Source organism: Megalobrama amblycephala, linkage group LG20, assembly GCF_018812025.1.
Source record: "Megalobrama amblycephala isolate DHTTF-2021 linkage group LG20, ASM1881202v1, whole genome shotgun sequence".
NCBI classification, from domain to species: Eukaryota; Metazoa; Chordata; class Actinopteri; order Cypriniformes; family Xenocyprididae; genus Megalobrama; species Megalobrama amblycephala.
Window position 1 is genome coordinate 1,725,957 of NC_063063.1, and position 27,219 is coordinate 1,753,175.

At 34.5% G+C, this 27,219-nt stretch overlaps 1 protein-coding gene across 3 annotated transcripts; it reads left to right on the plus strand.

Moving 5' to 3' along the window:
• The first annotated feature begins 2,122 nt into the window (after nt 1–2,122).
• On the plus strand, nt 2,123–25,941 carry mapk8b (mitogen-activated protein kinase 8b). 3 transcript variants are annotated; one of them, XM_048170027.1, is made up of 12 exons: nt 2,123–2,352; nt 7,256–7,434; nt 7,560–7,689; nt 9,504–9,562; nt 9,848–9,986; nt 12,385–12,550; nt 13,299–13,370; nt 16,633–16,815; nt 21,288–21,412; nt 21,594–21,657; nt 21,979–22,056; nt 23,509–25,941. In XM_048170027.1, exons 2-12 carry the CDS (start codon nt 7,313–7,315, stop codon nt 23,523–23,525), a joined length of 1,155 nt encoding a protein of 384 aa, XP_048025984.1. In that variant the 5' UTR covers nt 2,123–2,352; nt 7,256–7,312; the 3' UTR covers nt 23,526–25,941. The 3 variants fall into 3 exon arrangements, with proteins under 3 accessions (XP_048025984.1, XP_048025983.1, XP_048025982.1); XM_048170026.1 differs by lacking the exon at nt 13,299–13,370 and adding an exon at nt 12,959–13,030 and having other exon boundaries at nt 23,514–24,474; XM_048170025.1 differs by having other exon boundaries at nt 23,514–24,474.
• The last annotated feature ends 1,278 nt before the right edge of the window (nt 25,942–27,219 follow it).

The window sequence follows — 27,219 nt, forward strand, 5'->3', positions numbered from 1 at the left end:
TATTGGGGATGAATTTAATCAGTTTTGTTTATGTATATACAATATTTCCAGCAATATGAGTAACAATGTATTCAAGACCTTTGTTAACATTGTTTTCATAGTACACATTAATATCCTTTAAAGAAAAACAGTATTTATCCTTTACTAAATTCTGCCATTTCCTTCCAAAAAGTTTGGGTAATTTTACAATCAAAAAACAAATGTGTTAACACTTCTTTCTAATTTTTGCAAAAGGAGCATAAATCATCAATATCAGAGTATCTTGAAATTACTGATTTAACAGGGTAGATGGTATGCAGATAATAAATTACCATTTGAATTTAAAAGTTGTCTAACTAACACAATATTATTTTCATTCCAACTATTATAGAAGAGAGATCCATTTTTATATTGAATGCACCTATTATTCCAAATAATGTATTTATTTGGGGAAACATTGTTCTTAAACACCAGCATCCAGGTCAGAAAAGCTTGTTTGTGAAATTTAGCCAATTTGTACGGAAGAGGATTAGGGCCAAGCAATAATACAAAAATAAAACCATCTCGAGATTAAAGTTGTCAAATTTCAAGAAAAAACTCGTTAAATTTTGAGAAAAAAGTCGAGATAAAATGTTGAGAATAAAGTCGTTAAATTTCAAGAAAAAAGTCGAGATAAAATGTTGAGAATAAAGTCATTAAATTACGAGAAAAATGTCGTTAAATTTCGAGAAAAAAGTCGAGATAAAATGTTGAGAACAAAGTCATTAAATTACGAGAAAAAAGTCGTTGGATTATGAGAACAAATTTGTTAAATTATGAGAAAAATGTCGTTAAATTTCGAGAAAAAAGTCGAGATAAAATGTTGAGAACAAAGTCATTAAATTACGAGAAAAAAGTCGTTAAATTACAAGAACAAATTTGTTAAATTATGAGAAAAATGTCGTTAAATTTCGAGAAAAAAGTCGAGATAAAATGTTGAGAATAAAGTCATTAAATTACGAGAAAAAAGTCGTTAAATTACGAGAACAAATTTGTTAAATTATGAGAACAAAGTCATTAAATTTCGAGAAAAAAGTCGAGATAAAATGTTGAGAATAAAGTCATTAAATTACGAGAAAAAAGTCGTTAAATTACGAGAACAAATTTGTTAAATTATGAGAAAAATGTTAAATTTCGAGAAAAAACTCGAGATAAAATGTTGAGAACAAAGTCATTAAATTACGAGAAAAAAGTCGATAATTACGAGAACAAATTTGTTAAATTATGAGAAAAATGTCGTTAAATTTCGAGAAAAAAGTCGAGATAAAATGTTGAGAACAAAGTCATTAAATTTCGAGAAAAAAGTCGAGATAAAATGTTGAGAATAAAGTCATTAAATTACGAGAAAAAAGTCGATAATTACGAGAACAAATTCGTTAAATTATGAGAAAAATGTTGTTAAATTTCGAGAAAAAAGTCAAGATAAAATGTTGAGAACAAAGTCATTAAATTACGAGAAAAAAATCGTTAGATTATGAGAACAAATTCGTTAAATTATGAGAAAAATGTTAAATTTTGAGAAAAAAGTCGAGATAAATGTTGAGAATAAAGTCATTAAATTACGAGAAAAAAGTCGTTAAATTACGATTACGAATTTGTTCTCATAATTTAACGAATTTGTTCTGGTAATTTAACGACTTTTTTCTCGTAATTTAACGATTTTTTTCTCGAAATTTAACAACTTTAATCTCGAGACGGTTTTATTTTTTTATTATTCTCTCTTTTTTTATTATATACCTCTTCTGTAAAATGTGAGATTTTTTTAATAAATAATTTTTTTTTATTATTATTATTATTTTTTTTTTTGACATATAAAAGCAAATGTTACAGGTCAAAGAATTTAACAGCAATAATAGAATTATAAACAATAAACAAAAAAGTAAACAAAAACAAAGAATAATTAATAAATAAATAAACAAAGGGGAAAACAACATCAGCAACAACAACAACAAAAAACTATGAGCCAGAGGTAATATAACTTAACGTAAATTAATATTGGAAAAATGAGCGAAAGGTCCCTTGATTTTTATTTATTTATTTATTTATTTTTATCAGTATTCACTCAATACTAAGAAACGCGACGTCATCGCACGACCTCGATGACGTCTCACAAAACGCAGAAACTGCGTACGTCACGTCCACGCAAAGTTACGGTGACGTAGTACGCAAGTGTCCGCAGCTCAAGGCCTGCCAGTGGACGGAAGCACACAGTGATCGCAGAGCTTGTGTCTTCAAGTGGAAAACAAGACGAATACAACATACTGCTGTGCTCGGTGTGAAGACACGCGTCCTTTTATGAATCTGCGCTTGAATTATCTGTCTATCTTTTGAGAGGTGAGTAAACATTTGCAGTTTCACCGCTGATGTGTTTAAGGTGGGTGGTGGGGGAGGGTAACGCGGTGAAACACCACAGTAAACATCGCTAGTTTAGGCTAGTCAACATTTTAGGGCGTTATTTAACTTATTGGGGATTATTGTGTTTTACAGTCTGTTGTATAATGTACCATATCGATGTGGCACGTGATGGTAGCAATACTGATATATATACCATGGTAATGGATGTTTACCACATGATGATTCTTACACTATGGTGCTTCAAATCAAATATGCATAGTACATGTCTAAAACATTTTATTTTATGCTTCTAAAATTACTTTTTGTCATTCTGTAAATGACATTACACTGACATCAATCTACACATTGAGAGCATTTATTTTCCTATGATGCTCCAAATGCTGTTTATGTTTATGAGTTTTGATAGACAGCCATTTGTGTCCATGCATCTCTCACTGTGCTGTGATCGCACAGATTGCCTTTCACGGTATACACCGGTTTTGATTTGATTTCAGTGCAGTGAGGAGTCTGATCAGAGAAACTGAGGTCATTGCTTGTGGTGGATGGTGTTGCGAGATGTTGAATTCGGGGCATTCGGGTGCGGTTCTTAATATTATTTTAGGAGATGATTGACACTTTCCATTCACGTTGATGTTAAGGAATGCAATGTCTGAAGTATGAATTAAAATTCAATTAAAGGTGCAGTATGTAAGATTTCTGTCCGCTAGAGGTCGCCTATTCAAAACAAAGGCTTGGTGATGCCAAGTTTGTGGTCTTCACCTCAACGGACGGTGCAAAAGAATAGGCATTACAGTCGGGAAGAAATCATGTTCATGGATGCGATTATTAACGTTACTGTAGTATGAAGCAGAGCAGGAGCAAGTGTTGTGGAGCTGAACGAGGAGCTGGAGCGATTGATCAACACACGCCTCACGAGCAGCGGGACTTTTATTATGACACAGTCGCCGGCACCGCTGGCGCTTTTCCGGTCATGAGTATGAGGTAACGCAGCTCTGTTTATCATATTAGATACATTTGAGCGTGTTGAAAATTATGTTATAACGTTACTCTGTGCGTTCGCTCGGCGGCTGCTGTGAGACACTGTTACACACTGCAGTAAGATAGATCGATTTTACAATATCATATTAAATGCTGGATGTCTTGTGTTGATAAATGCAATTAATTTTAAAACATATTGTATGATGGAGTTTCTGTATTACTGTAACTAAAAATAAAGCTGCATCTGATTATGCTATGTTAGTTACTTGACAAAATAGTGTTTTTCTCTGAGGCATGGTAAAGCATGGTACTCAAAAAAATCAAGAAAATTAGATTTAGCTAAACAATAAGACTAAACTTGTTGAGCTATATAACAATAATTCGTTTTTTGTCTATAAATATATCAAAACAGTTGTTCCGTTGTCTATTAAAACATGCAAATATTAAAGCGTCTTTAGTGTTTCCATGGTTTCTACAAAATAAAACCGGAAACCGAGGGTAACGCTGGTATGACGCCATTGACAGGCGACTCCTCACACATTAAAATTGCAATTATCTCACGATTTACAAATAGTTGGAAACATTTGGGATATTGTAAGTACTCAAGTGAACAAAATATATTACACTGGCCTAGTGGTTTTTGGATATTTTTCTGCAAAAATCTTACATATTGCACCTTTAATTACAAAGTCCTGATTCCTCAAGTATTGAGGCACCATTAAACAGTGTGCTGAAATGGATTTAAATATTGATTAGCTTTAGGGCAGCAACAACTAATTGATAATATCAATAATGAAAATAATCTGCTACAAATTTGATTATCAAGTATACAGTAGTGAATAACACATTTCGTGCATCTGAAATATAGCAAAGGACACATGGTGCATTCAGGATCATATTTATGAGTTGAACGCACAGGAACGGCACCACAAAGTTTTAAATATGAGTGGGAAGCTCTGGATTTTCTTATAGCTTACGAGTTGGAGACGTGTCAGTGAGAAACATGGAGGAATACAACAATAAAAGCAGTGATGTTGTCAGGCTTTTTTATTTACAACAAAATTTGTTAAGTGCCTGCATAAAATATAATATCATTGTAATATAATAATATGTAATGATAGTTTACAGTGGTTTTGTAAGTTAATTAAAAACATTAAAAAAAACAAAAACACACCTGATGCTCATTCTTTTTTCCTCTATTTAAGAACATTGTTGTATTTTTGTGTAGTTAATGGACTATATGCACAGAGCGTTCTTTAGAGCTTCCGCATTAATATAAGCCAGCTGGAAAACTTCCGGTGAGAGTCATGTGCTGGTGTGTTGAGCATCAGTAGTGTAATACTTAGTTTATCATCAGAATATAGTCACTTAAATAGTCAGGCATAGCAATAATTTAGTTATTCAAACGTAAGACGGCATAAAAAATAAATAAATAAAGACGTACCTCAGTGTTCCTCCTCGGCTAAATTCAATTCGACCATCAGTTTTCACACTTTTATGTGGAAAAAAAGCTTAAAAAATTAAATATTTATTGTGCACTTTAGTTAGATTAATTGAATAAAGTGTGCTGAAATCATTGATCTTGTGCTGCTCTGACTGACAGCTGCTGTGATTATAAAGAGAGAGCGGCGCTCGCTTTCTGTGTCATTCATTCACAAGAAAAGTTATTGTTTTTCAGGAGATTTTCTGAGTATTTCATACTTCACATTGACAAAATGTGTTTTTAAACCTAGTTATTTTATAATGTTTAATATTTAGTCAAAAAAACGAAGTGGAAAAACGATTACAGGAAATGTCTGGTATATGCGCAAATAAATGCTACTTTGCCGCCACCTGCTGGTTAAAGTGGTAATTATTGTCTTTTTTATTTTTAAATAAGTGTTTTCTATCAAATGTTGAATTTCCTACTTTTTTTAAATGTTCGGTTTTACAATGGGGACAATCTCAGAAGGATGAACAAGTAATGTTTGTGGTCGTCACAGTAAAAATAACATTTGAAGTGCTGGAGAAAATAATGCATGTGCTTGTCTAATTACAGACAGCGTTTTTAAACGCTTCCAATAGCTTCGTCTTTATCGCAATCAATAAAACTGGTTTATTAGCAAATTAGGTAAATGTGATAATTGCATTAAAATATGAATACAACATTAAAAAGTCAACCATTGATGGTTTTGTGTCGATGTACAGTGGCTACAGAATGAACATTTAACAGTTCACTGGAAATGCCCGCAACCAGGAAGTAACCGTGCATAAAGCCTATTAAGAGAAGGTACACACCACCATTTTTATGTCATAAACACGACTTCCTAACTCGTAAATACAAACTTCCCAGGTGGACTTGAACACACCATAATCACTGAGCTGTTGCAGGATAAGTTTAGTCTGGTAAGAGTTAACATTTTGTCTGTGCTTTTGTTTTTCTTTTTTATCATTTTGTTAATTAGTGATTTTAACTTAAAAATGGTGGACAAGCTATTCTTATTCTTTTAGACATTAGTGCTGCTTTCGACACCCTCGATCATACTCTTTTTTTGGTATTTCTGTCACCGTTTTAAACTGGTTTAGATCCTATTTGACCAGATGCAGACAGCTTGTTGCTTTAGGGGAATACAGGTCTGATATTGGGTCAGTTTCTACTGGCGTCCCTCAGGGCTCTGTTTTAGGACCCTTACTTTTTAGTCTTTATTTGGTCAGCTCTTACGGATTTTGGGTATCAAGTCTCACTTTTATGCTAATGACACACAATAAACATGATCAGAGTTTCTCATTGCTCACTAAATATATCTCTGAGATAAAATCATGGATGGCTAATAATAATTTTCTGTGTTTAACATTGATAAGACTGAGGTCGTGCTTATTGGTTCTCCTCATCAGCTCAGTAGGGCTGACCAAAGTCCTCTCATCATTGATGGTTCTGTACTTGAGTTTCAGATAGGGTTGTAACAAGTCAGTACTGAAATTTTTCAAAATGTGACAATACCAGCATTTCCTCCTAGCATTTTGAGCACTGCTGAGCAGACTCTGATTGGCTGTTGTGTTCATGCACTCAACAGATATGTCTGTGATTGGCTACAATGATTAATTCTTCAAAAACATGTTGTAAACAGACATCTTTGATGCTAACGCTTACACAGATACACACGGGAGCGTAAAAGCAGGCGCCTATCAGCGGATCCCTAATATTGGTGTTTCCCGGGCTATAGCCTACGTAGATGCATTCGCTATATTTGTTTTTAATGCCTTCAACATTGGGCAGGATGTGGAATAACATTTATAATATAATGTTTTTTATATATACGCAAAACGGCTGACCTGATACCAATGTAAAGAGGGAAAGTCATATTTGCGCCTGTCATTGCAGCATCCTCAGCATAATATGCTAAATTTGAGTAATGACTGCCTCAGCTTGGGTCATTTGTTTTCAGTTCCCTGAGCAGTGTACCTGTTTAAATATGTATTTCTGCTTCGAGTCACTATAACGCTGATGATGCGTAAAGACGAGGCTTTTTAGGTCAGATTCGTCACCCACTTTCCAGAGTTTTAGTATTTGTGTGGACTTTCATGCCAGTAAATGTATTGATAATTTGCACCATTTTGATGATATTCAATATTTAACTTGATATTTATGCCTTTGCTTTATTGGCAAAAAAACATGTTACATTAATTGCAATATACAAACTATTGCACTTTTATGCTTAACAGGTTAGTTTCTAAATTCTGTCATGTCGTTTCAAACCCGTAAGACTTTCCTTCATCTTCAGAAGGCAAATGAAGATCTTTTTGGTGAAATCTGAGAGCTTTCTGTCTGATGACAAACCAGATTATATGTTTTGGTAAACCCAAAACCAATCCAGGGCCAGATGAAAGTGTACTCACTCATTTCTTTTTCTTTTTGTCTTTTCAGATTTTGAAGGTGAAGTTTTTCTTGAATGCCCAAGACACAGTCAGTACGGTTTTCAACATGAACAGGAATAAGCGTGAGAAAGAATATTACAGCATAGATGTAGGAGATTCAACGTTCACCGTTTTGAAGCGCTATCAGAATTTAAGACCAATCGGGTCTGGAGCACAAGGCATCGTCTGGTAAGTTTAATCAATTTAATTAGCCTGTATAATATGAAAGAAACAGATACTTTCTGCTTTTATTAGAATAAATAAAATTATGCTGAATGAAAAACGTGTGTTTTTTTTCTTTTGTTTTTTTGTAGCTCTGCATATGACCACGTCCTTGAACGAAATGTTGCAATTAAGAAACTTAGCCGACCCTTTCAGAACCAAACCCATGCCAAACGGGCCTACAGAGAACTGGTCCTGATGAAATGTGTCAACCACAAAAACGTAAGACATGTTTTGTTCCGTCTCTCTGTGTTTATTAGGGGTGAGACGAGATTGAGTTCACGAGACGAAATTTTTGCACAATGTTTTTAAGAAATCCTCAATGATGAAATACAGTAGTCTGCAGATGCATTTGAAATGTTTTAACTAATCATCTTATAATGAATGTTATTTCAGTTCTGCTTTCTGACTATGAATGATCATATGCAGTAAAAGACAACAATACTCAATCACTGTAAAAGGTTTTGCTACAAACTCAAGTGACTGACTTCTCTTCTGTATGATTTCAGTCTCTTCAGACCTTAAAACTGTACATGATTTATGAGCTTCTACAAATTTTGACCTCCTAAACTCTTTTCTATAAATTGATCATAGAAATAAAACGGCATGAATAACACAGTTTTCTCTTAGTCTTAAGTGCAAACAATAAGTGCAACCATAATCAAAGTCATCAAATAGAGACCATATTTTTCTTCAATCATGATACAGAGCTAAGAGATGGTTACAACTGCATATCCCAGCCTAAGATAGCTTTCATATTGGGAGAAATTTGCATGCATCAGAGAGCTGCTTTCAAAATGCGGGGTATTGATATTGCGTTTCAATGCGTGCATGCATTTTACTTTACACAGCAAAACCTCAAGAGTTAAATCAACTCTGCTCAGAGTCCCTCTCTAAATAGTGTTAAAATAACACTGAAGCAGAGTTAAAGTTAATTAGATAATTAAGCAATTAATAAGGCTGTGACTGAAGTCAGTTGTAGTTCATGCGTTTCTCTTTTCTTCAGTGATTCTGCTTGTTAACAGCAGGTGTTCATCACTAATGCACAATCATCACTTAATTATCTCATTAACTTTAACTCTGCTTCAGTGTTATTTTAACACTATTTAGAGAGGGACCATATGTACTCTGAGCAGAGTTGATTTAACTCTGGAGATTTTGCTGTGTAGATTTCACGATAGCATGCATAAGACAAGGTAAGACATTTATCAGACGCTCAGACAGCTCTGTTGTGCAACAAATCCTCCGCCATGGTCTTGTCAGTCGTCTCGCCACTTACTCTCGTCACATGAACTCTGATTCCTGCTGCACTACGTACGACTCTTCAGCTCGTGCTTGATGAGCTAGATGGGATTGAAGCGAACATTATCCAACGGAATTAAATGTTTTTATTTCTAAGTTTTGCGTAATGCAAACGTAGCTGTGGCATATTCTATCCTAATTTTACCCTCACAATCCGTCATGGCAATATCGCGAGACAGCTTTGCACCTCGACGAGAAATCTTGTCACGTTTTAATCTCGTCATACCCTTAGTGTTTATATTTATTTTCATTTTATTTTATTAATGTAAATGTAATTTTTTCCTGTGATCAAAGCTGAATTTTCAGCATCATTACTCCAGTCTTCAGTGTCACATGATCCTTCAGAAATCATTCTAATATGATGATTTGATGCTCAAGAAACATTTTTGATTATTATCAATGTTGAAAAGCTGCTTCATATTTTTGTGGAAACAGTGATGCATTTTTTTTGGCATTCTTTGATGAATAAAAAGAGCAGAAAAGAAGGAAAAGCATTTTATTTTATAACATTTTTCATAACATAATCATAACATGTCATTATAAATGTCTTTACTGTCACTTTAGATCAGTTTAATGCATCCTTGCTGAATAAAAGTATTAATTTATTTAAGAAAATAAATCTAACTCCAAAGTTTTGAATGGTAGTGTATATCATAGTAATTATATATTTTGCATAGTGAGAACTTAATATTGTCATAAATGAACAATTCATGCAGTGTGCTTTCATTTCACAGATAATTGGCTTGTTAAATGTGTTCACGCCACAGAAGACACTTGAAGAATTCCAGGATGTGTAAGTTTTTTTCTTTTTCTGCTGTGAATTAGAATGGGACTGTATGATGTATGACACATAATATAAGTTTGGCCTTGGATTAATTCAAATAGGTTAAATAAAGAGGTGTAACATGGAATTGATAAGTTTGCTTATATCATTACAGTACATGGAACTGAGATGTCCTGTTCTGAATGAATTATATACACATTTGTCATATTTGCCAGAGCTCACCCACATAAAGCACAAATTTATATGTGCCATGTATGCTTGTTTATTTGTGTGTAACTTCGTCTCTGTCCTCAGTTATCTGGTGATGGAGCTGATGGATGCGAACCTGTGCCAGGTCATCCAGATGGAGCTGGACCACGAGAGACTCTCCTACCTGCTTTATCAGATGCTCTGCGGCATCAAACACCTGCATGCTGCCGGCATCATACACCGGGTACACACACACACACACAATACTGACACTGTATTGCTATATTTCAAAGCCTAATGAACCATCTTCTCTCTACATAGGCAGCATCTCCATAGGTTACTGGCTTTGAAATGCTTCGGTAACGGTCACTTATGTGTGTCACAGAAAAAGCTCTCCACATGTAAAGCACAAAAAGACTAATATTCAGTTGTTGTCAGTAGAGTTTTATTTTATCATGTTGCTAAACTAATGACTTGATACTATAATACAGGAGTTTTCAAACATTTTGATGCCAAAAATAAGGTTAAAGAAAGATAACTGTACTAACATCCAGTTAAATAAACCCTGTTGTTCACCAAAACATAAAATACATTTTTATATTTTCATTTGATTACATTACAATTCAACAAGATTGAATTGTTATTGGTTAATGCTTTTATTTGATTACCACTCTTTTTTTGTAAAAAAAAAAAAAAAAAAAAAAAAAAAAAAAACAGTGATTGTGTAATAAATCAGAAATCTAGAAAAATAAAAAAGACAACACAGAATTTCTGAAAAAAATAAAACATTTCATAGGGCCCTATTATTGTAAATTGTCGAATTCAATTTTTTACACATGCTTTTTGATCATTAAAATTTAAATAAACCATTAAAATGGAATTCAGAAAAATTCTAATGGGGAAACTGAGTTTACATTTTATGGTTGCAATTAAATCGACATGCTTTTTGATTACTAAAATGCAATTTAATCATTTCAAAAAAAAAAAAAATTTTTTTTAACCCTTTACAGACTTGAAAACTGCTTTAAATACATACACCAAAAACAAAAGACAGTTGGAATGGGATCAGTGTTTAAACAACAAATTACATGAATTAAATCCGGATAACATATATTCAAAACATATATTCCCTTTTAATAATCACTGGGATCAAGTTGTTTATACAAAAATGTTTATAACATAAATTTTTACTTTCAGGAGAAAACTATCCAATGTGTCCATCTTGCCTGAATCCACTGTCAATCAAACATATTTTACTGGACTGTAAAGGCCTTTGCACACTGAGTCCGAAATTTTCGCATGCGTTTTTTCGTATTCGTAATCTTAAAAAATCGTCACGCACAGAGACCTTGCACGACCTTGCGAATTTCGGACTCAGTGTGCAAAGGCCTTAACACTTCTAGGTTTTTTACCAAGTAAATCTGAATTTAGTTTTACGTTTTTTTTTTTTTTGTTGTTTTTTGTGTTTTTTTTAGGAAAAATAATCTTATTTAGTTTTTTTTTTTTTTACTAAACCTCACTCTCGCCATGAATATAGCCATAGAAGCTGGCATGGCGTTAAAAAAAAAAGAAAGAAAGAAAATTTAAAAGGAAAAAATGAGCCTTCCCACAGGTTTGAAATATACATGCGGTGGTAGCCGGGCGAAAAATCCTCCTATTACCCACGGCACAAAAATGGTCTACTACATGTGACAAACAAATAATGTGTGAGTTTTAACAGTATTTTTATTTATTGAAATTAATTTTAATTACATAGCATATAATTACATACTAATATTATGCATTATTATGCATTGTAAATTATGCAAAATTACAGCATTTAAATGGTTCACCTTTTCCTATGTTCTCCTTGCTGTCATATAGTGTCTCTCTCAGTGAATGGGACACAGATTTTACTAGTAAAATTTATGAAATTAATAATATATGTGTCAAATAATGTTCGTAGTCTTTTCTTCCTGTGAGAGAGACTTCAATAATTTACTATGAATTAAATGGAAATCAAATTAAATACAATTTATTGTGTAACCAAAATACCAATAATGCCCAAAAGAAAAAGAAAAAACTTAGCGTGTGACTTTTAATTATAAACAAGCCCGAAATACACCGGGACTCTTATTTTGAAATGTCTGTACTATTGCAGGCTGATCCTTCAGATTCTTACAATCATCTAAAACATTTTATATAAAGGCCATAAAGCAGACATTGTAATAATTCATCAACTTGAGTTCATTAGCAATCGCTTGGCATAAATCTGCGCTTTTCATTGATTGAGAATCACTTTGAAGCAGACTGAAGCGCTGTTTTGCGAGCTTGTAGAACGCGCAACAGCGCCCCCTTGTGACTTTGCAAAATGCAGCACACGTGGGAATGTTAGCGGGAGTAAACAGTTGACGCACACGTAACGAGCAGATATGAAACGACTAGTTTTTCGATCGCGATGGTTTCATTATCTTGCGCGGATATAAAAGTATAAGAGGATAAAAATAATAAAAGCAAAAATGTGTCTACAAATATACTTGGGCGGCCGTTATTATAAGTGGGCGGCCCGCCCAAGTAAAGTCTATGTGTGGGAAGCACTGCATAGTTTCTAAACTGTACACTGCAGAATCCTACCTCTGACCCTTGACCTCTTCTCTTCCCAGGATCTGAAACCCAGTAACATAGTAGTGAAATCCGACTGTACGCTGAAGATCCTCGACTTCGGCCTGGCCCGGACGGCCGCCACCGGCCTCCTCATGACCCCTTACGTGGTGACGCGCTACTATCGTGCCCCGGAGGTCATTCTGGGCATGGGTTACCAAGCCAATGGTGAGTGCTACCCTGATGTCACTGCTTTGCAGCATGCCCACATAACGGGTCCCACACGACCCCAGAGCACCATTCTGCTGGATCTCACCAAATGGCTGTGGTGTTTTAACATTAAAAGCCCTTCTTTTGTCCAGCTGAACTAGTTTCTGCATGCCCAAGCACACTGGATGGGTTTGCCTGTAGCACTGAGCATTTAGAAAAGCATTAGTCTTACTTGGGAAGTGGAAGTAGTTCACTGCAGTGCGAAAATAACTGATCAATTTGAAGGCCGTAAAATGCTGACGTTTAGTCCTAGGCGGTAGCGCTAAGGAATAATTGGCAGCGGGTCAAACTCAATCTCAACCGGTCGCTCTGCCCTTTTTGCTTTGCTTATGTCTTCTCTTTTTCCTCTATGCTACACTCGTGTAGTGGATATTTGGGCTGTTGGCTGCATTATGGCAGAGATGGTGCGGCACAAAATCCTTTTTCCAGGGAGGGACTGTATCCTTGTTTGCTTAGATTTTGTGCTGTTTTCTGAAGAGTAGGACCACTTGGATGTCTTACGGTTTGTTGGCCCGTGATCCTGCCTGACGCACACTGAGATGTTTGCATGCACCTGTCACCTCCGTTGCATCCACATCAATGCACCCTGTTCTTTGTTTGATATGTGTGTGTTTGTGCATTTGTTTTTCTTTTTTTATTGCATTGATCGTGGCATTTCATTTGTGAATTTTTGGCAGTTTAATTTGGTTGTCATTTCATTTTTCAGTTGATGTCTGGTCTGTTGGCTGCATCATGGCTGAAATGGTCAGAGGTAGTGTGTTGTTTCCCGGCACAGACCGTATCCTTACCTGGTCGTCTTTACTGTCCCATTGTAAGTGTTTGTTTTTTGTTTTGTTATTTTACCCTTGACGTGTTTTTTCATTGATGTGCGAGTCTTTGAAAAGGATTGAATAGCTGAAATGAAGATCCGGATTAAATGTTTTGTTAACAGAAGGTAGTTACTAGTTTGCTCAGTGTCCCAATGTTTTCACAACACAATAAAGGGTCAAGACGATTTTATTCAGTCACTTGGTTTCTGTTTGGCACTCTTTGGTTTCCCCCCGGCCACAGTGAAATCTCATTTCAGTCCAAAATCCTACTCCACATAACCATTTTAAAGGGTTAGTTCACCCAAAAATTAAATTTCTGTCATTAATTACTCACCCTCATGTCGTTCCAAACCCGTAAGATCTTCGTTAATCTTCGTTCTACAATGTAAACAGCATAGTAGAGTGACAGGGAAGTCATTATTTTTTTTGTTTTTGTGCACAAACGATATTTTCATCACTTTATATCATTAAGGTTGAACCACTGTAGTCACATGGACTATTTTAACAATGTCTTTACTACTATTCTAGACCTTGAATGTGATATTTATGTTGCTTTCTATGGGGGATAAAGAAAAAAAACCCTCAGATTTCATCAAAAGTATCTTAATTTGTGTTCTCAAGATGAACAAAGGTCTAACTTTTCTTCAGTGGAAAAGAAATGAAGGTTTTTGATGAAAACATTCCAGGATTTTTCTCCATATAGTGGACTTCACTGGGGTTCAACGGGTTGAAGGTCCAAATGTCAGTTTCAGTGCAGCTTCAAAGAGCTCTACATGATCCCAGATGAGGAATAAGAGTCTTATCTAGAGAAACCATCAGACATTTATTAAAAAAAATTAAAATTATATACAGTTTAACCACAAATGCTCATCTTGCACTGCTCTGCGATCCGCCACGTATGACGTAATCATGTTGGAAAGGTCACACGTGAAAAACAAGGGCTAAAAACATGTAATTTTCTCCTCCAGTTTCAAAATTGTCTGACATTGTTCTTTTACTTTTTTTTGTTTTTGTAAAGGCTGTATGACTAATGGTGCGTTCACACCAGATGCGAATGAAGCGTTAAGCGGGAGTGATTTACAATGTTAAGTCAATGCAAAGACGCGAATAGACATCCTGCGGTGCGAATTGCGCGAATGAGGCGGTGCAAATGACTCGATTCACATGCATGTCGCGGCGCGAATTGAGCATTTCAGGTGTTTGACGCACATAAAGTTGAAAAATCTGAACTTTAGTGAAAATTCGTGTCGCGTTAACCAATCAGGGGCTTGCTCTAGTAGTGACGGAGGCAGAAATCCGAAACAACAATGGAGGACAAAATCATCGTTGCTGTACGATACATCTTCATGTTTTTATAGAAACAGGAATAAAAAGGATCTTGTTTTAAAGAAATTGAGTGAGGAGGTCGGACAATCTGGTAAGTTGTAAAAAAACGCTCTTTACTCAATTTGAGCTATATATATGTATATATATATACACACACACACTACCGTTCAAAAGTTTTGGATTGGTAAGATTTTTAATGTCTTTAAAAGAAGTTTCATCTGCTCACCAAGGCTGCATTTATTTAATTAAAAATACAGTAAAAACAGTAATATTGTGAAATATTATTACAATTTAAAATAACTGTTTTCTATTTGAAAATATTTGAAAATGTAATTTATTCTTGTGTTGGAAAAGCTGAATTTTCAGCATCATTACTCCAGTCTTCAGTGTCACATGATCCTTCAGAAATCATTCTAATATGATGATTTGCTGCTCAAGAAACTTTTATTGTGCACAATGTACAAAATATTTGTGTACAATATTTTTTTTCAGGATTATTTGATGAATAGAAAGTTCAAAAGAACAGTGTTTATCTGAAATCTAATCTTTTGTAACATTATAAATGTCTTTACTGCCACTTTTGATTGATTTAATGCATCCTTGCTGAAAAAAATATTAATTTCTTTAAATTCTTCTCAAAAAAAAAAAAAAAAAAATTCTTACTGACCTCAAACTTTTGAACGGTAGTGTATAATGCTACAGAAGCTTTGTATTTCAGATAAATGCTGTTCTTTTGAACTTTCTATTCATCAAGGAATCCTGAAAAAAAAGTACACAACTGTTTTCAACATTGAAAATAATCATAAATGTTTATTGAGCAGCAGATCAGCATATTAGAATGATTTCTGAAGGATCATGTGACACTGAAGACTGGAGTAACGATGCTGAAAATTCAGCTTTGATCACAGGAATAATTACTTTTTCAAATATATTCAAATAGAAAATAGTTATTTTAAATTATAATAATATTTCACAATATTACTGTTTTTACTGTATTTTTAATTAAATAAATGCAATCTTGGTGAGCAGACGAAACTTCTTTTAAAAATATTAAAAATCTTACCGAGATTTTTAATATTTTTATATATATATATATATATATATATATATATATATATATATATATATATATATATATATATATATATATATATATAGATAAATAGATAGAGTTGATGTGTTTATTCAGAGGAAGTGTGCAGAAAGAAGTGGAAGAGTCTGGGACACATAATTAAAGGAGCGAATGAAGAGAGTAAACTCAAAATGTTCAAGCGTCCAACTATGCACGAATAACGCGATTTATTTGCGCAAGTCACGTCTGGTGTGAACGCCCCATTAGTCTTTGCACGTTCGCTTTGTAAAAACTTGCTTGGTACTTCCGCCTACGTCACGCGTGACCTTTCCAACATGATTACGTCATGCGTGGAGCATCGCAGAGCAGTGCAAGACGAGCATTTGTGGTCAAAAAGTATAGACATTTTTTTCAAACCTTTGGTAACTGTTGAAGTCCACTATATGGAAAAAAATCCTGGAATGTTTTCCTCAGAAACCTTCATTTATTTTTGACTGAAGAAAGAAAGACATGAACATCTTAGATGACATGGGGGTGAGTAAATTATCATGAAATTTTAATTCTGAAGTGAACTAATCCTTTAAAATGTAATATAATCTAATTACAAGTACGTAATTTTTGGAATCTGATTACGTAATCCAAATTACATTAAATCAGGTTCTATCCAGCACTGTTAATGCTACATTTTCACTTTCAGTGGAGACTTGGATTAGGAAATGTGCTAGAGTCTTTCTTAAATAATAAAGAGTTTAACTCAAAGTGAAACATCATATGTAGCCGACTCCTGATGATGTGCCTCCAGTCTGTAGTTTTCCTTAGCAAGTAATCTAAAGATATCGACCAGTGGAACAAGGTGATCGAGCAGCTGGGCACACCGTCTCAGGAGTTCATGATGAAGCTCAACCAGTCTGTGAGGACTTATGTGGAGAACAGACCTCGCTATGCCGGATACAGCTTTGAGAAGCTCTTCCCTGACGTGCTCTTCCCCGCGGACTCGGACCACAACAAACTGAAAGGTGAAGGATACATGTGCGATATTTAGGTCTGCCACAAAGCCCATTATTGCTTTATAGTGCTGTTACACTGTAAATATTGATTTTGTACATTGCTTTTAGAAATTGATTGTTCAGACCCTGATTGAATGTTTAAAGATGCAAATAGCAGATATATGCAAACTATATGCAACCAAAAACTAGCAAGAGTTAGGCGAATGATGCTAGACTATTGGTTGCAAATATTGTTTTTATATTATATAGTTGTTTTATAGAAGTAAACAAATATCACCTGCCACTGACTAGCAATAGCGAGTAGCAAAGACAAATCTACTAAGTTCAGGTATATTTTTTATTTATTATTTTTTTTAAAATAAATTAATAGTAATAACTTTATTTTGTATAGCACCTTTAAAAGTTGGTTTCTCACAGCGCTTTACAACAAAGACAAAAAAAACAGCAGAATATAATGAAACTACATTTAAACAAATGCAATAAATAAGCAATTATTTAAAAACGACACAACAAATACAAATATTTATAAATGAAAATGCATATTAAACCAGTAGCCCAATAGTTAAAAGCTATCTGAAAAAAAAGAAAAAGAAAATAACATGTTTTAAGTTGAGATTTAAAAGCCCTTCAGATTTTGCTGTTGCTTCGGGCTTTAACCCTTTGAACCCCCGCGAAAAAAAAAAATCAATTAAATTACTAATCAGGAATAACACAAAATAGGTATCATTTTAAATCTTAGGAACTCAGCTTTTAATGCATCCAACCATCTTAATGTGTGCTGAGTAATCCCTCTAAACCGAAGTGTACTTTTAGCGGCGCCACCTAGCTGAAAAAAAATTAATAATCATATTTTTCAAAACTACTGCCTTGATTAACACAAAATAGGTGTCATTTGAAAGCCTAGAGTCTGAACTTTACAATGAATGTAGCCAATTTGATTAACTCCTAAATAGTGCTGAGTTATTTGTTAAAAAAAAAAAAATCATAATTTATTTTTTTTTATTTTTTTTTTGTTTTATTTATTTTTAAAAGAGGACAATGCACATTAATTAACACAAGAAACAAGTCTCTTATGTAAATGTGCCAGATTTAGCCATTCTGGCTAATTTTCATCTGCAGTCCCTGGCAGGTTGATGGTAAACACACACACACAAAAGCAAAAAAATACATACAAGACCAAAAAACAAACAAAGAACCACTATTTATGAATACATATTTGATTATCCAATAACCACCCTTTTATCATTTTAGAGAAAGAAGAAAGAGATGTAATATTTCTTAGTTCTATGGGTATAGTATTCCAAGTATGTACTGCTCTATAAGAAAATACTGACTGCCCAAAAGCACTTCTTCTATGAGGTATTATACAGTCCCCTCTAGTAGTGGCTCTAGTAGATAAGTTAAAATTTTGTTTAATAAATTCATTAAGTGGAGGTGGGGCCATACCATGCAAAATTTTATACACAAGTAGGATATCTGCAAATTTAATCATATTTTCCCAACTTAAAAACCCATATTTAGTTAAAATTTTACAATGGTGATATGAATTAGACCTTTTGTCCAATATTTTCAAAGCCTGCTTATAGAGTCTTTCTAATGATTGCAGAGTAGTCCCACTTGTTTGTGTCCAACTGGTCAAACAGTAATTCATGTGTGATAAAATCATAACATTAATATATAACTTTGAAGCCTCAGTGGTTAAATTATTCCTAATATGTCTAAAATTTACCAAATTGAATTTAATTCTATTTCCAACTTTTTTAACTTGTTTTTTAAATGTGAGTTGTGAATCAAGTACTATACCTAAATATTTATACTCATGAACCACTGATAACCTTCTACCTGCTACTGTAACATCAGGGTCCGGATCTCTATTTGCAGACTTCGAAAAAAAACATACATACAGTTTTACTAACATTTAGATGTAAACAAGAGTTATTTAACCATTTAGTAATTTTATCCATTTCTGCTGATAATTCTTCTGCAGCTTGCTTCTTACTTTTAGCATGCAAATATATGATTGTATCATCAGCATACATCTGGCAGTTTACAGTAGGTGAACAAACATCAGGCAAGTCATTAATGTACAAACTGAATAGCAAAGGACCTAATATGGAACCTTGAGGTACACCAACTGAATTAGTAAGCAATTGTGAAATTGTATTATCTACTCGAACACACTGTTGTCTATCGGTTAAATATGATCTTATCCATTTAATTACTTTTATTGAAAAATTATAATTTAATAATTTATTAATTAAAATCTCATGATTTACTGTGTCAAATGCTTTACTTAAATCCAGAAAAACAGCTCCCACCACACCACCTTTATCCAATTTTAATTTAATATTTTCTAAAAGAAGACAATTCGCAGTTTCTGTTGAATGATACTTTCGGAAACCAAACTGCATCGGATGCAATGAGAATGGAGTATTATTCAAATGTGATACTATCTGCTCGGAGATCCATTTTTCTGCAATTTTTGAAACTACTGGGAGAATACTAATGGGTCTATAATTACTAACTAACATATTATCACCAGATTTAAACACTGGTGTAATTACTGCAGTTTTCCAAGTATTCGGAAACACTCCTTCTTTTATAGACCAATTAATAATTTTTAAAATTGGAATAATAAGTGCCTCTTTATAAGTTTTTAAAAATATTGTGTCCATTCCATACACATCCTTTGCCCTTGAACTATTAAGAGAAGAAATAATTGTGTGTACTTTGGTATTTGTCAATTCTTTAAAATTCAAAATTGGAGCATTACAATTCATAGATAAAACTAAATCACCTGAACCAGTGTCATTTTTAATCAATGTTTTTGTAGAATCTATAAAATAATCATTAAATACTTCTGCAACCTTTCTTGAGTCATTAATCATGTTCCCATCTGTATTTAATTCTATTGATTTATGTATCTTATATGTTCCAGTTAATTTCTTTAAGTTCTGCCATATTTCTTTAGTATTTCCTTTAGCTTCACTAATAACCTTAATAAAAAAAGTAGCTTTTGCTTTTCTAAGTTCCTTTACAACCTTATTTCTTAATATAACAAATAGACGCCTATCATGTTCTGTTTTAGACTTAAGTGCTAACTTAAGAGCATGATCCCTTTGTTTCATAAGTAATCGAATTGTTTCATTTAGCCAAGGTAAATATTCTTTTTTTCCTGGTTTAGGTTTCACTTTCCTTATATGACAGTTTATAATTTATGAATTACTCTTTTGTACTGCAATGTGTCAAAAAATCATACGGCTCAGATAGTCATGTGTCATATGTCATTTGAAAGGACTCACGGAGTAGAATACAACAAGCATAAATGTTTTGGGCTTTGACTAAACTTGAGCGAGTTTTTGTACGTGAAGCCCCGCAAGATCCATATGTAAACCGATGCAGCGTTTATGTCATGTTTTGGCTCGTAACTACATGAAACATGCTTCAATTGTGGACATCATTATTTACTGCAGATTCTCACGATTAAGATGAGTCCAACATCAGCATAATCCTATAAGACGATCACGCAATAACGACAGATGCTAACTAAAACTATAAATTTAGCTATCACGTGAAATTTCCACTTAAAGCTTCATGAAACACGCATAGATTGTAGAAAATGGCTCATTATTACTTACAGTGGATGCTTCCGATTGAAATGAGTCCAAGATCAACATAATCCCATGCTTCGATCACGAGTTACTCCACGTGAAAGGACAATTTTAAAAATGTCCATTAGGGGGCGCCAATGGCAGTTCCAAATGCTGTAACTTTTGATTTCATAATGCGATCACCACAAAATTTGATCCAGATGCAGCTCACATGTAGGGGAACTTCATTTATTCATTTATTTTCTTAGGTATTGCATGTCAAATAATAAGAAAGATGTAAAATTATGATAAATTAAATAACATTTTTTTGTATATCAGCCATTTCTCAGCATGAAAATGTTCTCTAAAAATTTTATATCAAACGATATTTACCTTTTGAGTCTCCTTGCTAAAGTTTTGGAGTTATGAGTCTTTGTTTTTGTGTGTGTCACTCAGAAAAAATGCCTTCAGGGCTTAAAGAGTTTAAAAAAAAAACTAAAACTAGCTACAAACTTAAAAATTAGGCACTTTTTTGAAATACTTGGGTATTCTTGTTACTCCATAGTTCACAGTCATAATCCTTTGGCTATTGGGTAATATATAAAAAAGGGATGAACCTTCTGCTTCAAAAGGAAATATTTCAACACAGGAAACTGCTCATCAAGCCACTTCATGGGGTCTTTAACTGTGATAATCCATGACTCACAGTAGTTTATTGCTTTAATTAAAGGTGCCTTTAATTCACAATTATACTTGACTAAAGTCTGTTTCAGTTTGGCTTCTCCAGACACATTTCCCTTCATTAAACTGCAGTAATCCAAGATAAGCATGATTGTTCATGGTGAATTTCCTCTCAATTCAGTTTCTAAATTAAATGCAATTATTTTGCAGCGAGCCAGGCGCGAGACTTGTTATCCAAAATGCTGGTAATAGATGCGTCGAAGCGAATCTCAGTGGACGAGGCCCTCCAGCACCCCTACATCAACGTGTGGTACGATCCGTCGGAGGTGGAAGCGGTGAGTGCTTCAGAGTTCATTATTTCTGCCCCGGCGGCAGCGGGGTGCTCGTTGACTTCACAGTCCAGATGGGAGCTTGCTCTGCATGAACTCTCCAGAGAGCAGGACTGGTGGAGCGCATGACGTCTTATTTTCTTTCCTTTGTGATGTATCCGATTGACATTTATCTGCTTGGTTTCAGCCGCCACCGGCGATCATGGATAAACAGCTAGATGAGAGAGAACACACAGTGGAAGAGTGGAAAGGTGTTTTTTTTTAATGTCATTGACTATTTTAATATGGTGTCGTTCATAATATTTAAGATATGACTGAATATGCAGTCTTATTCAGCTTTATATCAAGCTAACTATATATTGCACAATTCAATAAATATATAATGCCAATTTTTGGAATCCATTGAATTAAATGCACTTCAAATAAAATAATTTTTATGCACGTGATTATTTTCTGTTTTTATTTGGATATTTATTGACACATGAAATATTTGTAATAACTTATGTAACACCTAAGATTCAAATGTTTCCTAACATGCTCCTTATGCTCCTCTGTATCTGTTCTCTGATCAGAGCTGATATATAAGGAAGTGCTGGACTGGGAGGAGCGAACGAAAAACGGGGTGATCCGAGGACAGCCGGCCTCACTAGGTTAGTTTCCTCCTTGATTTACGAAACCAGTTCTGTGTTAGGCTTTTCAAACTATGGTTAACCCTGTGTTAATTGTTTTTAACCCCAGGTTAAGGTATGTTTTAACCCTGGATTATGAAGCCTTGATCTGAAGCAGGTTTAGAGTTAGAAGAACCTACACGTGCTGCATGGGGAAAAAATTAAATGTCAAACAGTGTCAACTCATGCATTAACTTTCTTGATAAGAAAGTATTATGTTTACAATTATTTTCACAGTAGTTATAAAAATATCCAGTCCATTTCCATCTAAATAGGAACATCAACCCAAGGATTACAAATGTATGTTTCAAAATGCAATTAATCCATCAATATAAAAGTTATTTTTCATATTGAAAATACACAACAAAGTAAGCTGATCCACATATATGACAGCCTCTTAACTTTGTCAACACTAATCTCATATACAGGCATTTGACTAAAAATACATTCAGCCGTCGCTCCCAAAATGAATTCAACGAGTCATCTTGTTAATGTTATAAATGAATTATGTCTCCCTTTGTCGTTACCAATTAAAGAGTATCTGGCGCCACCGCACGGTTAAATAAACACATTTGCCGAGTACATATTAAAAACGGTCCATGATTCAGTTTTGGGGACTGTGACAGAAGTTTGATGCTGTCGTGGAACAAGCAACAGCTTTACCGAGTGCCTCATCTTCTGAATCTCCTCACGTTAATGATTACGTTTCCATGACTTACGTTTCTTCCCCACCGCAGAAACCACCACAGGTTCATCAATGCTGTCAAAATTATTCATTTTTCTGTTTTTGTTGATCAAAAAGTACAAAACAGATAAGGAAAACTAGGATGGCGGGTGTATTCAGAGCGCAACCATTACTGTTTACAGTGGGTGGAATGGAGCGCTGTGATTGGTTGAGAGCGGATATATCACGTTCTGCAGATAAGGGAAAGTGGCGTTTGTCGCGTTTTGGAAAGAAAGGGAGAAAACATGACAGAATAACACGACGGATATCGCATTTTACGCAAAATTAATAAATTACTTTTCAATACCGACCAGATACAATACTGATTTTGGCAGAAACTAATTTTTTTTAAAATCGCGTTTGGAACCAAACTCTTCATATATTTATAGCTTGTCAAATTTGCCCCTATTTGGGTGTGAGCAAAAACACAATGTGTTTGTGTGTGTCCCTTTAAATGCAAACGAGCTGCTGCTCCCGCCCCCTTTCCAGAAGAGGGCGGAGCTTTAACAGCTCAACAACAACAAAGCTGGAGAATCTCACGCAGCCAAAATGAGGAAAGTGTTCAGCCTTACATTGTTCAAACCGGAGTCGACACTGATGGAGAGACTCAGGAAGAAGTTACAAGTGTTACCAGCATTGTGAAGTGTGAAAGGCCACACATTTCCAGTTTCAGCAGTACCTGTCTGATAAAAATGTGTTGTGTTTCTCAGCACAGGTGCAGCAGTGAGCAATGACTCCCACGAGCCCTCGACGACGTCCTCCTCCTCCACAAACGACGTCTCGTCCATGTCCACCGACCCCACCCTGACCTCGGACACAGACAGCAGTCAGGAGGCGTCCACGGGACCGCTGGGCTGCTGCAGATGACTATCCTCGTTCATCCAGTTCCTGCTACCATCCGTCTTCACTGGCACAACAACGTTCATGCCAGTTTGGAAACGTGTCCTCCTTTCTTTCTCAAACTGACAAGTTCTTTTGAATTGAAAAAGTTTTAAGAACGGAGGTAAGAGTTTTTGAGGGCATCTTAAAAGCTTTTACACCAAACCAGCGTTACTTTGATTGCTTTCATTTTGTTTTTGTACTTTAATTTTGCATCAGATTGAAGCTAGCGCTACGTCATCTTGCCATTTGGATGTGGAATGATTTGAGTTTATTTGTAAAGATGGACGGTGAATATATTTTTGAGATGTTTTATTTTTTAAGAGTCATTTTAATCACTAATTAGTGGAGGTTCATTAAATGGCACATCCATTTCCTGGATAAATGAGTGTTTCCACATTGTTACTACTGTTTGGGAGTCGGTGGTGTGTAAATGCATCTGATCGCAGTTTGTTCGGCTGCATTTTGTTTTGGTCTAAGAGGCAGAGATGGTTTTAATATGACCTGTGTACCTAAAACACATGTTTGGTTGAAAGTTTTATTTGGTTTGGTTTTACAAAAACACATTTTAAAGCTCTTTTAGGGTCTGTAAAATACTCTTTCTAATTTCAGTGCACAAGATTTACTTTACACGCTAAAAAATGCTGGGTCGAAAATGGACAAACCCAGTGATTGGGTTGTTTTAACCCAGCGGTTGGGTTAAATGTTTGCCCAGCTTGTTGGGTAGGTTTATTAAACTTACTAAAATTACTATATGGCTGACTTAAAATGAACCAAAATAGGTTGGAAATTAAAAATCAGACACACAATTTCTAGAGTCAAAAATAATAATCAAAAGGTGAACATTTATTAATAAACAAATATTGTTTAATTATTACTCATTAAATGTTCACTTATTACACAGCAAAATCCCCAGAGTTAAATCAACTCAGAGTACATATGGTCCCTCTCTAAATAGTGTTAAAATAACACTGAAGCAGAGTTAAAGTTAATGAGATAATTAAGCAATTAATTAAGTGATGATTGTGCAGTAGTGATGAACACCTGCTGTTAACAAGCAGAATCACTGAAGAAAAGAGAAACGCATGAACTACAACTGACTTCAGTCACAGCCTTATTAATTTCTTAATTATCTCATTAACTTTAACTCTGCAAATAACACTGAAGCAGAGTTAAAGTTAATTAAGCAATTAAGTGATGATTGTGCATTAGTGATGAACGCCTGCTGTTAACAAGCAGAATCACTGAAGAAAAGAGAAACGCATGAACTACAACTGACTTCAGTCACAGCCTTATTAATTGCTTAATTATCTCATTAACTTTAACTCTGCTTCAGTGTTATTTTAACACTATTTAGAGAGGGACCATATGTACTCTTAGCAGAGTTGATTTAATCAATGTCAATTTCCAACATACTTTGGGTTCATAGCGAGCAATACAGTAATTTTTAAACAATAGTTGAGTTAAATAAAACTAAACATTTAACCCAATCACTGGGTTTGTCCATTTTCAACCCAACTTGGGTTGTTTTTAACACAGCATTTTACATTCTATTCTCTCTGTATAAACACGCTTGTGTTTTCAAATGTCACCGTATGTAAACTAGCCTGTACATATTTCAAGTCGAAACACAGAAAACAGTAACTCACAGCTTTTATTACGCTTTCCTTCAGTGCTGTACAGTCCTGTAAAAGGAACACAACACACTTCAGTATGTGATATGAAACCCAAATTGGTATATGAAACTCTTTTGATTTATTTAGACTTCACAACCCAACTGCATATACCATTGCAATCTTATTCATTATGCCATGAGAAAAAAGAACTGCTGTGATTTTCTTTTAATAGTCATTTTGGATGCAGCAAGCAATGCTAAATGAATGGAGACATATTAGATTGGAGGTTCAAAATGGATCACAAAACAACTGCCGCTTTTTATGGACTGTAAAAAAAAAAAAAAAAAAAAAAAAAAAAAAAAATCCTGTCATAATCAGATACAATTTTCCAATGTTTCGAGAAAAAAAAAAAAATGTAATGTTTTGGAATGTAATTATGTGTTTACAATGTATGTAGTGTAAACTCTGCTCCTCCTACTGTACACAACACGACCCTTACGACTACAAGCTAAATCCATCACTAAAATTTCATCATTGGGTTTTTATTTTGCTTTCAAAGTGGAGAAAGTGCCTGAGTCCAGCATTCATTCCTGAATGATTAGAAAGATAAAGAAATTTGGGTGAGGTTTTTCAAAGTTATACTGTTCATATCATGTTGGAGTGTCTATTTTTCTATTGTATTGGATGTATATGATGTAGATTGAAAGGTTGGGGCATGTTGAGAGGATGCAATGGGACGTTTCCTCAAGCAAGGTCTTTCATCAAAGTAATAGCAAATTGGAACATGTTTTGGTATTCGTATATGGTTTGCAGCTTTAGTTTATGGAAATATGCAAGATATTGCAACAAATGCTGTAGATGGGAACTACATTTCCCATGAGGCAATGCTATCGAATGTACATGAGTATGTATGGTGATAGTTGGGAGGATGTAGGAACAGAAGGTTTGTGTTTGCATAATGATTGGCATATATAATCTTATATTTGAGTTGCATCCTGAACTTTTTTTTTTTCGTTTCATTTTAAGTGCTCTTAACACTCTGAGGTCTAAAAACGCGCCGGCGCGTTTTGCAGGTTTTTTTTCACATTGCAGCAAAACAGACTTAAAATACTCTGTCATTTTTTGTCATAGAGACATAAGTAATACATCAATTGGAACTATAGAATATCTCCTTTTATTTGTATACACTCAGAGTAAAAACAAAATGTTGTGCTTTTTGTAAAATAAAGAAAACTAACATGATGCGTGATCTCTCATCTCCCTCTGAACGAAGTCCAATCTGATAGTTCTCAGAAAATGAACTGTAACTTAGTGAATACTAATCACAAAAAATTCATACTTATGTCTAACAAAACGTTGAAATGTCAGGTTTTAAATCGTGCAAGTCAAATCGAAAACAAACATTCTGTGTTTATGTAATCTGTATGAAAAGAGAGCCATGTCAGAAGTCCGTGATTCAGCTCATTACCCACTAATGCGGCCACACCCACGGAGCCAGCGCTATTCACAGGCAAATTCAGAGACAACACATGCATTCATCATCTCAATCGTGTATTTATTGCCTTGAAAATTGTTTATCTGGATGAAAAAGCCATGGTTAGCGATCTCTGGAAGACATTCAGTAAATTCCTGTTTGTTTTCTTCTATTGATAAGTTTTAAGTGAGTTTTTGTTTCTTTAGCGCCCTCCGGCTGTAGTATGAATTGGTAAACACCATTCATGGAATATCGTCTTCTTCTTAGGTGAATTTGTGGACTAAAATGCACAGAGCGCCCTCCGGCTGCAGTATGAATTGCAAACACCAGCGCTCATAGAGATAACAATGAATATTAAATAAAAAATAACTCCTCTGTATAGAAAATTGACATAAACATATGAGAATCCTATATTTCTCCAAATGTGCATGCTTTTAAACTAAAAGCCTATA